Raw genomic sequence first — 13,391 nt, forward strand, 5'->3', positions numbered from 1 at the left:
TAACACCTGCAACCCTGTACATGTGACTATTAAACACTAATAACACCTGCAACCCTGTACATGTGACTATTAAACACTGTAATAACACCTGTAACCCTGTACATGTGACTATTAAACACTGTAATAACACCTGCAACCCTGTACATGTGACTATTACACTGTAATAACAACTGCTACCCTGTACATCTGACTATTAAACACTGTACCCTGCAATCACACCTGCTACCCTGTACATGTGACTATTACACTGTAATAACACCTGTAACCCTGTACATGTGACTATTAAACACTGAAATAACACCTGTAACCCTGAACATGTGATTATTATACTCTTTAATCTGAATAATGCAGAAAGTACACCAACCCACTCAACATTTTAGTAATTTAGCAGACGCTTTCATCCAGAGCATACATGTTCGTACTGGTCCCTCATGAGAATCGAACCCACAAACCTGGCATTGCAAGCGCCATGCTATAATGGTTCTATACATGCATATCTAACACTTGTGAAATTGTTAAATATTATTTGTTAAATATTACTGCACTGTTGGAGCTAGAAACACAAGCATTTCGCTTCACCTGCAATAACATCTACTAAACATGTGTATGCGACCAATAACATTTGATTTATAGATGGTTCTGTAGGTGGTCCTAAGGGCTGTTCTGCTGGATAGAGCGTTGGATCTGCCTCTTCATCCACTTGTCTCGCCTCTGTGTTCTCTTCCCTTTATTCTTCTTCTTCTTCGCTCCCCGGCTGGAGGTGGGGTTAGCTGGCCCTACCTTCCCCTTACTTGGACCCGGCGTCCCTGGTTCTCCAGCCCCGCCCTTCCTTGCCTGGGAGGACAGGAGAGAGTAACTGCTATGGGAGCTGCTGGGGGCAGACTAGCTGTATGAGAGGGGTGTGTTATGACAGACATGTTAGGGTGTGTTAGAGGGTGTTACCCTGAAGGCCTGTAGCAGCACAACAGTAAACTCTGAGGGTGAATAGAATGTTTCAGATTCCATTTTTCCACCATGATGATACCTTCCTGCTGTTGAGTTCTACAGCTACTTATTAAAGCAACTTTTTGGGCGACCTGACCAAATTCACAGAAATGTCAGTAATAGTTCTGATATTCTCATTGAAAGCGAGTCTAAGAATGGGTTGATCTGTTCTATGTGCGCCATTTCTATGCACTCGTTCTTAAGTTTTGTTTTTCCGTATTTTATTTTCGGCTTCTGGTCGAAGGTCCAGGAATGGCAGAAGAATTGAAACATTTACCTGGAGCTAACTCTGCAGATAGTACTGCTGGGTAATCTGAAAAGTCAGTCAATTTCCCTCTCAGCAAAAATGTTTTTTTTTAATTTACAATCTGTAGAAACTAAGAGAATAGAAAGGTTCAGAACTTGTGTGAAACATCACAGCAGAGTTGAAAAATATGACAAATAGAAATAAAAACTGGGAGGGGTTGAGGATAGCTGAAGGATGAGACTACAAACAAACAAAAGATAACTATTGTAAAATATACTGTGTCTAACATGTACATAGTATGTATAAGCTGGAAGTAGAAGCCTAATAGTTGTTGTCCATTAGTTTACTAAATGGTACGGTTAGGGGAAAATAATAAAGGAAATCATTCATAATATATATTTTAAGGGGATTGGAAATGCAGACAATTACATTGATGGAAGCCGCAATGTTAAAGTTGATCCACCCCCTACATTTCTTTGAACAAACATTCTCTACACTATACTTGCTTGCTGTCACAAACTGAAAGTAGGCGAACTATTCGAATTTTAGCAACCAGGAAACATATATATTTTTCCCATTAATATTTCAAAAGCTAGTAACGATATAAAGTAAAAGTATAGTATTCAGAGCCCTTGACTTTTTCCACATTTTGTTACGTTACAGCCTTATTCTACAATGGATTAAATTGTCCCCCCCCCCACAATACCCCTAATGACATCACAATACCCCCTGATGACAAAGAAAAAAACAGGTATTTAGAAATGTTTGCAAATGTATTAAAAAAAAATAATAATAATAATTGAATATTACATTTACATAAGTATTCAGACTCTTTACTCAGTACTTTGTTGAAGCACCTTTGGCAGCGATTACAGCCTCGAGTCTTGGGTATTTGTATTTATTATGGATCCTCATCAAGCCAGCAGCTTCTCTTCCCGCAAAATGAAGGCAGTTATACCATTTAAAAAACGTTAAAATATATTCACAGATGTCACAACACACGATGTGCCCTCAGGCCCCTACTCCACCACATATCTACAGTACAAAATCTCTGTGTACATGTGTGTAGAGTGCGTATGTTATCGTGTGTGTCTGTGCCAATGTTTGTGCTGCCTCACAGTCCCCGCTGTTCCATAAGGTATATTTTTATCTGTTTTTTAAATATAATATTACTGCTGCATCAGGTACTTGATGTGGAATAGAGTTCCATGCAGTCATGGCTCTATGTAGTACTGTGTGCCTTCCATAGTCTGTTCTGGACTTGGGGACTGTGAAGAGACCTCTGGTGTCATGTCTTGTGGGGTATGAATGGGTGTCTGAGCTGTGCGCCAGTAGTTCAAACAGACAGCTTGGTGAATTCAACATGTCAATACCTCTCATAAATACAAGTAGTGATGAACTCAATCTCTCTTCCACTTTGAGCCAGGAGAGATTGACATGCATATTATTAATATTAGTTATCTGTGTACTGTACATCCAAGGGCTTTATTATGGACAGACTTTTCCCCATTTTAGCTATTGTTGTATCAATATGTTATTACCATGACAGTTTACAATCCAGGGTTACTCCAAGCAGCTTAGTCACCTCAACTTGCTCAATTTTCACATTACTTATTACAAGATTTAGTTAACGACTTGTCCCAAATACAATGGTTTTAGTTTTAGAAACATTTAGGACTAACATTCTTTGCCACCCACTCTGAAACTAACTGCAGCTCTTTGTTAATTAAGTGTTGCAGTCATTTCAGTTGCTGTAGTAGCTGACGTATAATCAGTCATTCGCTAACATAGACACACTGGCTTTACTCAAAGCGAGTGGCATGTTATTAGTAAAGATTGAAAAAAGTAAGGGGCCTGGACAACTGCCCTGGGGAATTCCTGATTCTATCTGGATTATGTTGGAGAAGATTCCATTAAAGAACAACCTCTGTGTTCTGTTAGACAGGTAACACTATCCACAATATAGCAGGTGGTGTAAAGCCATAACACGTGTTTTTCCAGCAGCAGACAATGATCGATAGTCAAAAGCCGCACTTCAGTCTAACAAAAAAGACCCCAGAATCTTATCATCAAGCCAATCATCAGTCATTTGTGTAAGTGCTACACTTGTCCTTCCCTATAAGCATGCTGAAAGTTTGTTGTCAATTTGTTTACAGTAAAATAGCATTGTATCAGTTCAAACTATTTTTTCAAAAGGTTTACTAAGGGTTGGTAACAGGCCGATTGGTCGGCTATTTGAGCCAGTAAAAGGGGCTTTACTATTTGTAGGTAGCGGAATTACTTTTGCTTCCTTCCAAGCCTGGGGGCATGCACTTTCTAGTAGGCTTAAATTGACAATATGGCAAATAAGTGGCAATTTCATCCATTATTATCCTCAGTAATTTTCCATCCAAGTAGTCAGACCCCGGTGGCATGTCATTGTTGATAGACAACAACAAAAATCACCTCTTTCACTCACTTTACGGAATTCAAAATTACAATTCTTGTCTTTAATAATTTGGTCAAACATAATTGGATGTGTAGTGTCAGCATTTGTTGCTGGCTTGTCATGCCTAAGTTTGCTTATCTTGCCAATGAAAAACAAATTAAAGTAGTTAGGAATATCAGTTGGTTTTGTGATGAATGAGCCATCTGATTCAATTAATGGAGGAGCTGAGTTTGCCTTTTTCCCCAAAATGCCATTTAAGGTGCTCCAAAGCTTTTTACTGTCATTCTTCATATAATTTCTTTCTTTCATAGTGTAGTTTCTTCTTTTTATTCAGTTTAGTCGCATGATTTCTCAATTTGCAATAAGTTTGCCAATCGGTTGTGCAGACTTATTTGCCATTCATTTTGCCTCATCCCTCTCCATACAATTTTTCAAATCCTCCTCAATCCACAGGAATTTAACAGTTTTTACAGTCATTTTCTTGCATACTTATTAGTAACTGGAATAAGCAATTACATAAATGTGTCCAGTGCAGCATCTGTTTGCTCCTCATTACACACCATGGACCAATGCATTCTTCACAACAACAGGAATCACCACAAAACTTCTTATATTACCTCTTATACACTATATTTGATCCAGCCTTAAATGTTGTTTTCCAAGATATGGTTACTATATTATGATCACTACATCCGATGGATTTGTATACTGCTTTCAAGCAAATTTCTGCAGCATTAGTAAAGATGTGATCAATACATTTAATTCCTGTGCTGTTTGTAACTAACTACCCTGGTAGGTTGACTGATTACAGGTGCTGGTTACAGTTTGACGTTTTTCTTGAGGGCAGCTTGATGAATGCCAGTCAATATTTAAAATCACCCAGAAAATATACCTCTGTTGATATCACATACATTATCAAGCATTTCACATGTTATCCAGATACTGACTGTAAGCACTTGGTGGTCTATAGCAGCTTCCCACCAGAATGGGCTTTAGGTGAGGCAGATGAACCTGTAGCCATATTACTTCAACAGTATTTAACATTAGATCTTCTCTAAGCTTTACAGGAATGTGGTTCTGAATACAAACAGCAAGATCTCCACCATTGGAAATTCTATCTTTTCTGTAAATGTTATAACCTTGTATTGCTACCACTCTTATCAAAGGTATTGTCTAAGTGAGTTTCAGAGATAGTCCGAATATGAATGTCATCTGTTACTAGCAAGTTATTGATTTTATGAACCTTGTTTCTTAAGCTACATATGGTAACGTGGGCTATTTTGAGCCCTTTTCTTCTGGGATGCTTGCTTGTTTTCATTGCTTTACTGGGAAGCTTAGTAGAAGTAGATATGTTTGTGTTATTTATGTTAGTGCAGGATCAGCTGCTCACAGTGGACTTCCTTCTAGGGCACACCGGCTCAGTGCTAACAGTATAACTCTGGTTCATAGGCACATGATTACAGCATAGCTGTAGGATCAGCAGAGATATTCAGGGCAGTTAGAGATACATACATTGTGTCTACCAACACCCCTGGTGTAATGTACATTTGCTAAAGCATTGATAACTCTATGTTACAATGGTAGGGATCAACTGAGCTGGGCTTGAGTCATTGGGTAGCCTAGTGGTTAGAGTGTTGGACTAGTAACCGAAAGGTTGCAAGTTCAAATCCCCGAGCTGACAAGGTACAAATCTGTCGTTCTGCCCCTGCACAGGCAGTTAACCCACTGTTCCTAGGCCGTCTTTGAAAATAAGAATTTGTTCTTAACTGACTTGCCTAGTTAAATAAAGGTTAAAAAAATGAATAAATTGATAAGCCATTGTCTCAACGCAGCCTTATAATGCTGTGAAAGGATCCAGGAACCCAAATGATTTGGGTGGATCCCATCCTCCTTATAAAACCTGTTATGTTTCCAAAAGGTATCGAAATTGTCAACAAAAGTTGCACCCATTGAGCTACAATAATCAAGTAGCCAGTTGTGAAGAGATGGAATCCTGCTAAAGCATTCAATGCCTCGATTCAGAGAGGGCACAGGGCCAGATATGATGGGTCTTTTGTTAGTGTCTAGCACGGAGTCAATCACCTCTTTAAAATACAGTTTCAACTGTTCAGAACTGCCCTTCATAATGTCATTAAAACCCTCATGGACTATGATAGAATGAATTTCCATGTCCTGACGTAGTACATTTGGGAGCATCTTAGTAATGTAATTTACTCAAGCTCCGAGATAGGACATTGTTTTTGCACCAGGAACGGTCACATGTCTTACCATGGAGCTGCCCAGAATCAGATGGCTTAAAGGACGGGGAAATCCGCCCACTCCCACAGAGAACCCTTTATAGAACAGCGAGAGGCAGGATAACCTGAGCCCGTTGCTCCCGGCGCAGGCCTCCCACAGATGGAGAAGTCCCGCTCGATCCAGAGCAGGGACGGAAGGTTGCCGATGACGAATTTGAAATGGTAGTAGTAGGCACTGCGACCACAGACACAGGCCCAGCGACGAAGATGCAGGAAGATCAAGCTCCAGGATGGCGAAACTATTAGTTGTTTGTATCCGCTCCGGGCCTCTCGTTGGGAGTGTAGACTGCGTTGCGGGATTCCTATGTCTTTGGCTTACACGGCTCATGACATGAGATCATCGTCGATTGCCTTGCTCCTCTTGCTGTGCTCCATCGACTCCGCTATCAGATGGGGGACCTCCGGGCAACACAGGCCAGTCTGTTAACGGCAAGGCGGAGATGCATCCAACAATGCCGTCCAGCCACCGGTGTAGAAAATGTTAACATCACCTCTGCATTTTTCCCCCAGTTTCTTAAGTAGGCTGGCGACCTGCGTGATCAAGGAAGCCACCTCAAGCCAATAATCCTCGGCAAGCAAACATTTGCTGCATTGGAACATGGAGGGATACGGTTTGTCCCGAAACAAAGCGTAGTAGATACAGCGCCGACAGCGCTGGAACAATTCATTTCTTTCCCCAGACAAAGATGGCTCCATTGCAAAACTCATCTGGTACCAACTTCCTTAGCTTGATGGCTAGTAGCTTAGCTTTTCTTTTAAGCAGGGTTTAAACTGTCAAGCAGGATTCCGGGACAAGAAATAGCGGTGCTCTTAATACCTAACGGCGTCGCAAAAACAAGTTCGGTATTCGTATTTAATGAAAAGTTTGTTTGAATCAAAAATAACAAACCAAGTGTTTTCCAGCATACAAGTATGACGCTAAACTTTTGACTGGTACTCGAGTCTTCTTGGGTATGACGCTACAAGCTTGGCACACCTATATTTGGGGAGTTTCTCCCATTCTTCTCTGCAGATCTTTTTAACGTCTGTCAGGTTGTGTTGAGAGCGTCGCTGTACAGCTATTTTCAGGTCTCTTAAGAGATGGTCGAAGCATTCTGCAACACTCGCAATAACATCTGCTAACCATGTATATGTGACCAATAAAATGTTATTTGATCGGGTTCCAGTCTGTGCTCTGGCTGGGCCACTCAAGGACATTCAGAGACTTGTCCCGAAGCCACTCCTCCGTTGTCTTGGCTGTGTGATTAGGGTTTTGTCCTGTTGGAAGGGGAACCTTCGCCCCAGTCTGACGTCCTGAGTGCTCTGGAGCAGGTTTTCATCAAGGATCTCTCTGTACTTTGCTCTGTTCATCTTTCCCTTGATCCTGATTAGTCTCCCATTCCCTGCCGCTGAAAAACATCCCTACAGTATGATGATGATGCCAGGTTTCCTTCAGACGTGATGCTTGACATTCAGGCCAAAGATTTCAACTTTGGTTTCATCAGACAAGAAAATCTTGTTTCTCATGTTCTGAGAGTCTTTAGGTGTCTTTTGGCAAACTCTAAGCGGGCCTTCATGTGCCTTTTACTGAGGAGTGGCTTCCATCTGGCCACTCTACCATAAAGGCCTGATTGGTGGAGTGCTGCAGAGATGGTTTTCCTTCTGGAAGGTATTCCCATCACCACAGAACAACTCTGGAGAGTGATCATCGGATTCTTGGTCACCTCTCTGACCAAGGCCCTTCTTCCCCGATTGCTCAGTTTGGCCATGCGGCCAGCTCAAGGAAGAGTCTTGGTGGTTCCAAATGAAGGCCATTGTGTTCTTGGGGACCTTCTATGCTGCAGACTGTTTTTTGGTGCCCTTCCCAGATCTGTGCCTCAACACAATTCTGTCTCAGAGCTCTACGGACAACTCCTTCGACCCCATGGCTTGGTTTTTGCTCTTACATGCACTGTCAACTGTGGGACCTTATATAGACAGGTGCGTGCCTTTCCAAATCATGTCAAATCAATTGAATTTACCACAGATGGACTCCAGTTTGTAGAAACAGAAGGACAACTAATGAAGTCACTGAAACCCTTAAAGAGTTGCAGTCGGTTTTTAGAATGGGTGGCCAGTAATAAACTGGTCCTGAACATCTCTAAAACTAAAAGCATTGTATTTGGTACAAATCATTCCTTAAGTTCTAGACCTCAGCTGAATCTAGTAATGAATGGTGTGGCTGTTGAACAAGTTGAGACTAAATCACTTGGCGTTACCTTAGATTGTAAACTGTCATGGTCAAAACATATAGATTCAATGTTTGTAAAGATGGGTAGAGGTTTGGCCGTAATAAAGAGATGCCTTGCTTTTTTGACACCACACTCCAAAAAGCAAGTTCTGCAGGCTCTAGTTTTATCTCATCTTGATTGTGGTCCGGTCGTGTGGTCCAGTGCTGCAAGGAAAGACCTAGTTAAACTGCAGCTGGCCCAGAACAGAGCGGTACGTTCTACTCTCATTGTAATCAGAGGGCTGATATAAATACTATGCATGCCAGTCTCTCTTGGCTAAGAGTTGAGGAGAGACTGACTGCATCACTTATTTTTATAAGAAACATTAATGTGTTGAAAATCCCAAATTGTTCACAAAGTCAACTTACACAAAGCTCTGACACACACACTTACCCCACCAGACATGCCACCAGGCGTCTTTTCACAGTCCCCAAATCCAGAACAAATTAAAGAGAACGTACAGTATTACATACAATGCCTTGCAAAAATATTCATCCCCCTTGGCATGTTCCCTATTTTGTGGCATTACAACCTGTAATATAAATGTATTTAATTTAAATGGACATACACAAAATAGTCCAAATTGGGAAGTGAAATGAAAAAATAATATAAAAAATTAAAAAGTGGTGGGTGCATATGTGTTCACCCCTTTGCTTTGAAGCCCCTAAATAAGATCTGGTGCAACCAATTACCGTCAGAAGTCACATAATTAGTTAAATAAAGTCCACCTGTATACTATCTAAGTGTCACATGATCTCAGTATATATACACCTGTTCTAAAAGGCCCCAGAGTCTGGGGCACAACCAAGCAAGTGGCACCATGAAGACAAAAGGAGCTCTCCAAACAGGTCAGGGATAAAGTTGTGGAGAAGTACAGATGAGGGTTGGGTTATAAAAAAAAAATCCCAAACTTTCAACATCCCACGGAGCACCATTAAATCCATTATTTTAAAAATGGAAAGAATATGGCACCACAGCAAACCTGCCAAGTGAGGGCCGCCCACCAAAACTCATGGACCAGGCAAGGAGGGCATTAATCAGAGAGGCAACAAAAGATAACCCTGAAGGAGCTGCAAAGCTCCACAGCGGAGATTGGAGAATCTGTCCATAGGACCACTTTAAACCGTACACTCCACAGAGCTGGGCTTTACGGAAGAGTGGCCAGAAAAAAAGCAATTGCAAACAATGAAATAAGCAAACACGTTTGCTGTTCGTCAAAGAGCATGTGGGAGACTCCCCAAACATATGGAAGAAGGTACTCTGGTCAGATGAGACAAAAATGTAGCTATTTGGTCATCAAGGAAAATGCTATGTCTGGCTCAAACCCAACACCTCTCATCACCCCAATAATACCATCCCCACAGTGAAGCATGGTGGTGGCAGCATCATGCTGTGGAAATGTTGTTCATCAGCAGGGACTGGGAAACTGGTCAGAATTGAAGGAATGAGGGATGGCGCTAAATACAAGGATATTCTTGAGGGAAACCTGTTTCAGCCTTCCAGAGATTTGAGAATGGGACCTTCACCTTCCAGCAGGACAATGACCCGAAGCATACTGCTAAAGCAACACTCAAGTGGTTTAAAGGGAAACATTTAAATATCTTGGAATGGCCTAATCAAACCCAGACCTCAATCCAATTGAGAATCTGTGGTATGACTTAAAGATTGCTGTACACAAGCGGAACACATACAACTTGATGGAGCCGGAGCAGTTTGCCTTGAAGAATGGGCAAAAATCCCAGTGGCTAGTTGTGCCAAGCTTATAGAGACATACCCCAAGAGACTTGCAGCTGTAATTGCTGCAAAAGGTACATAGTATTGACTTTGAGGGGGTGAATAGTTATGCACAATCAAGTTAATTTTTTTTGTCTTATTTCTTGTTTGTTTCACAATAAAAAAATATTTAGCATCTTCAAAGTGGTAGGCATGTTGTGTAAATCAAATGATACAATCTGGAATTAAAATAGATTTTGGGGGGGATTGTAAGGCAACAAAATAGGAAAAATACCAAGGGGTGAATACTTTCGCAAGCCACTGTAGAGCGCTTATTGCATGGAACTTCCTTTCATCTCAAATAAACAGCGAACCTGGTTTCAAAAAACAGATAAAGCAACACCTCGCGGCACAACACCTCTCCCTTATTTGACCTAGATAGTGTGTGTGTATGCATTGATATGAAGGCTACGTTTGCCTTTTAAAAAATGTATGTAGTTCTGTTCTTGTCTAATGATGTTCTGTATTATTTATTTATTTATTTAACCAGGTAGGCTAGTTGAGAACAAGTTCTCATTTACAACTGTGACCTGGCAAAGATAAAGCAAAGCAGTGCGACACAAACAACAACACAGAGTTACACATGGAATAAACAAACATACAGTCAATAACACAATATACATTTTTTTTAAGTCTATGTACAGTGTGTGCAAATGAGGTAAGGCAATAAATAGGCCATAGTGGCAAAATAATTACAATTTAGCAATTTAAACACTGGAGTGGTAGATGTGCAGAAGATGAATGTGCAAGTAGAGATACTGGGGTGCAAAGGAGTTTTTTTTAATGTCATTCTGTATTATGTGTCATGACATTGGCCTCTTTGGGTATAGCAAGGTCCTGAGAAGACCTCATGGACACACAGTTATAGAGAGTCGTTTTTCATGGAGAACAAAGGAAATCCTTCCACCTCACAGAACTTGTGGTACGAACCAAATTTCATGTTCCTGAGATAGTATAAAAGATCGGTGAAGAATCCAGCTACGAACTTGTCCGTTTTTCAAAACTTGAGAAAGCTCATGGGAGACGATGTGGCCACATTACCATAACGCCGTTTATATAATAGCCCCAGATATAAGGTTTACATCTAATTGTTGTATAAGATGAATGAGTGAGTATGATACTGTTTACACAATTTTACAATGTGATTTTGGACTGTTTAATGAAGGAAAACTCAAAAAGGGAATTGGATTTGAACTAAATCAGAGGACCGCCCCTGAGCCCAGTTAGGGTCAGACATCCTGGGACAGCCCTTTTCTGCCATTCCGAATAAAACCCAACTTTGAGAAATTATCACCAGACCAAGCTTACCTCAATTACGAGATGGCTAAAGGTTGCAGACCATGTTTTTCTCCATTAGAAGGACAAAGGTTGTAGACCTGAATCTTTTAACCATACCACGTGATTAAACTCTTAGACTATCGATAACGACAGAATAAGAACAAGTCTTTGATATTGATTACTAGTCTGCAGCTAGGAATTCGGTATAATTGAATGCGAAGAACGACAACTGCCGAAACATCCATTCTATAACAAATGAATGCATGTCACTTTGAACTATCCCCTCTAACCACAACCGAGAGAGAGAGGGAGGGAGAGAGATGGACAATTCTACCAAAAACACAAACTTTTCACCAGCGATCAAGACGACACACTGAGCGTAAATATATATATTGATTGCAATTGTTCCCGAATGAGTGAGTGTTCAAGTGTAAAGGATTAGCATTTCAATTGTTATAATCATTAACTGTAGTGACTTTAGTCGACCCCCACTCCCCCTTTTGTCTAACAAGCCGCCATGCCGGTTTAGCCCACTAGGGCACATTCTCCTATCATTTCATGTAACCATATTTACCATGTTTGTTTGTTTATGCATTTCTGTGAATTACTTAGTAATAAATAAATTATTTAAGACAATTGATGTATGGATGACTCATAGTGAAGACTGGGTTCGTGCAGATAACCAACAATTTACGACGTTTGGAATGAGACTAACGGGAGGTACAGTAAATAATTAATTAATTAGAAGACTAATTGATCAGATAAAATATCTGAAAAGTTATTTTAGGAACTGATAACTTTGTAATCTGAATATATTTCCTAGGTCCCCCGACTTCCTAGTTAATTCGTTTTTGCAACAGCTAATGGGGATCCTAATAAAATACCAAATCTCTGCAGCACTCCACCAATCAGGCCTTTATGCTAAAGTGGAAAGATGGAAGCCACTCCTTAGTAAAAGGAGCATGACAGCCCACTTGGAGTTTGCCAAAAGGCACCTAAAGACTCTCTGGTCTAATGAAACCAAGATTGAACTCTTTGGACTGAATGTCAAGTGTCACGTCTGTAGGAAACCTGACACCATGAAGCATGGTGGTGGCTGCATCGTTCTGTGGGGATGTTTTTCAGTGGCAGGGACTGGGAGACTAGTCTAGTTCATCTTCCAACTGGACAATGACCCTAAGCACACAGCCAAGACAACGCAGTGGCTTCGAGGCAAGTATCAATGTCCATGAGTGGCCCAGCAAAAGCCTGGATCGGATCCAACATCTCTGGAGAGACCTGAAAACAGCTGTGCAGCGAAGCTCCCCATCCAACCTGACAAAGCTTGAGAGGATTTGCAGAGAAGAATGGGAGAAACTCTGCATATAAAGGTGTGCCAAGCTAGTACACACCCAAGAAGACTTGTAATCACTGCCAAAAGGTGCTTCAACAAAGTACTAAGTAAAGGGTCTGAACAGTACCAGTCAAAAGTTTGGACACACCTACTCATTCAAGGGGTTTCCTTTACTTTGGCAATTTTCTACTTTGTAGAATAATAGTGAAGACATCAAAACTATGAACTAACACATACATTATGTGTTAAACAAATCAAAATATATTTTAGATTCTTCAAATTAGCCTTTGCCTTGATGGCAGCTTTGCACACTCTCGGCATTCACTCAACCAGCTTCACCTGGAATGCTTTTCCAACAGTCTTGAAGGAGTTTCCACATATGCTGAGCACTTGTTGGCTGTTTTTCCTTCATCCTGCAGTCCAAACAAACACTCTCATCCCAAACAATCTCAATTGGGTTGAGGTCGGGTGATTGTGGAGGCCAGGTCATCTGATGCAGCACTCAATCACTCTCCTTCTTGGTCAAATAGCCCTTACAGAGCCTGGAGGTGTGTTGGGTTATTAACCTGTTAAAAAACAACTGATAACCCCACTAAACCCAAAACAGATGGGATGGTATTGTTGCAGAATGCTGTGGTAGCCATGCTGGTTAAGTGTGCCTTGACTTCTAAATAAATCACTGACAGTGTCACCAGCAAAGCACCCCCACACCATTTCCATGCTCACAGTGGGAACCACACATGCAGAGATCATCCGCTCACCTACTCTGCGTCTCACTGAGACACAGCGGTTGGAACCAAAA

The 13,391-nt window shown here is 41.1% G+C and overlaps 1 protein-coding gene across 1 annotated transcript in view; it reads right to left on the minus strand.

Moving 5' to 3' along the window:
* Positions 1-316: 316 nt before the first annotated feature.
* The window catches only part of ice2 (interactor of little elongator complex ELL subunit 2), a 61,358-nt gene continuing 48,283 nt past the window's right edge, over positions 317-13,391 (minus strand). Inside the window, 1 exon segment of the mRNA XM_042327569.1 lies at positions 317-834. Within this exon segment, the coding sequence (XP_042183503.1) occupies positions 652-834 (183 nt within the window). The 3' untranslated portion in view covers positions 317-651.

Source organism: Oncorhynchus tshawytscha, linkage group LG01 (assembly GCF_018296145.1).
Source record: "Oncorhynchus tshawytscha isolate Ot180627B linkage group LG01, Otsh_v2.0, whole genome shotgun sequence".
NCBI lineage: Eukaryota > Metazoa > Chordata > Actinopteri > Salmoniformes > Salmonidae > Oncorhynchus > Oncorhynchus tshawytscha.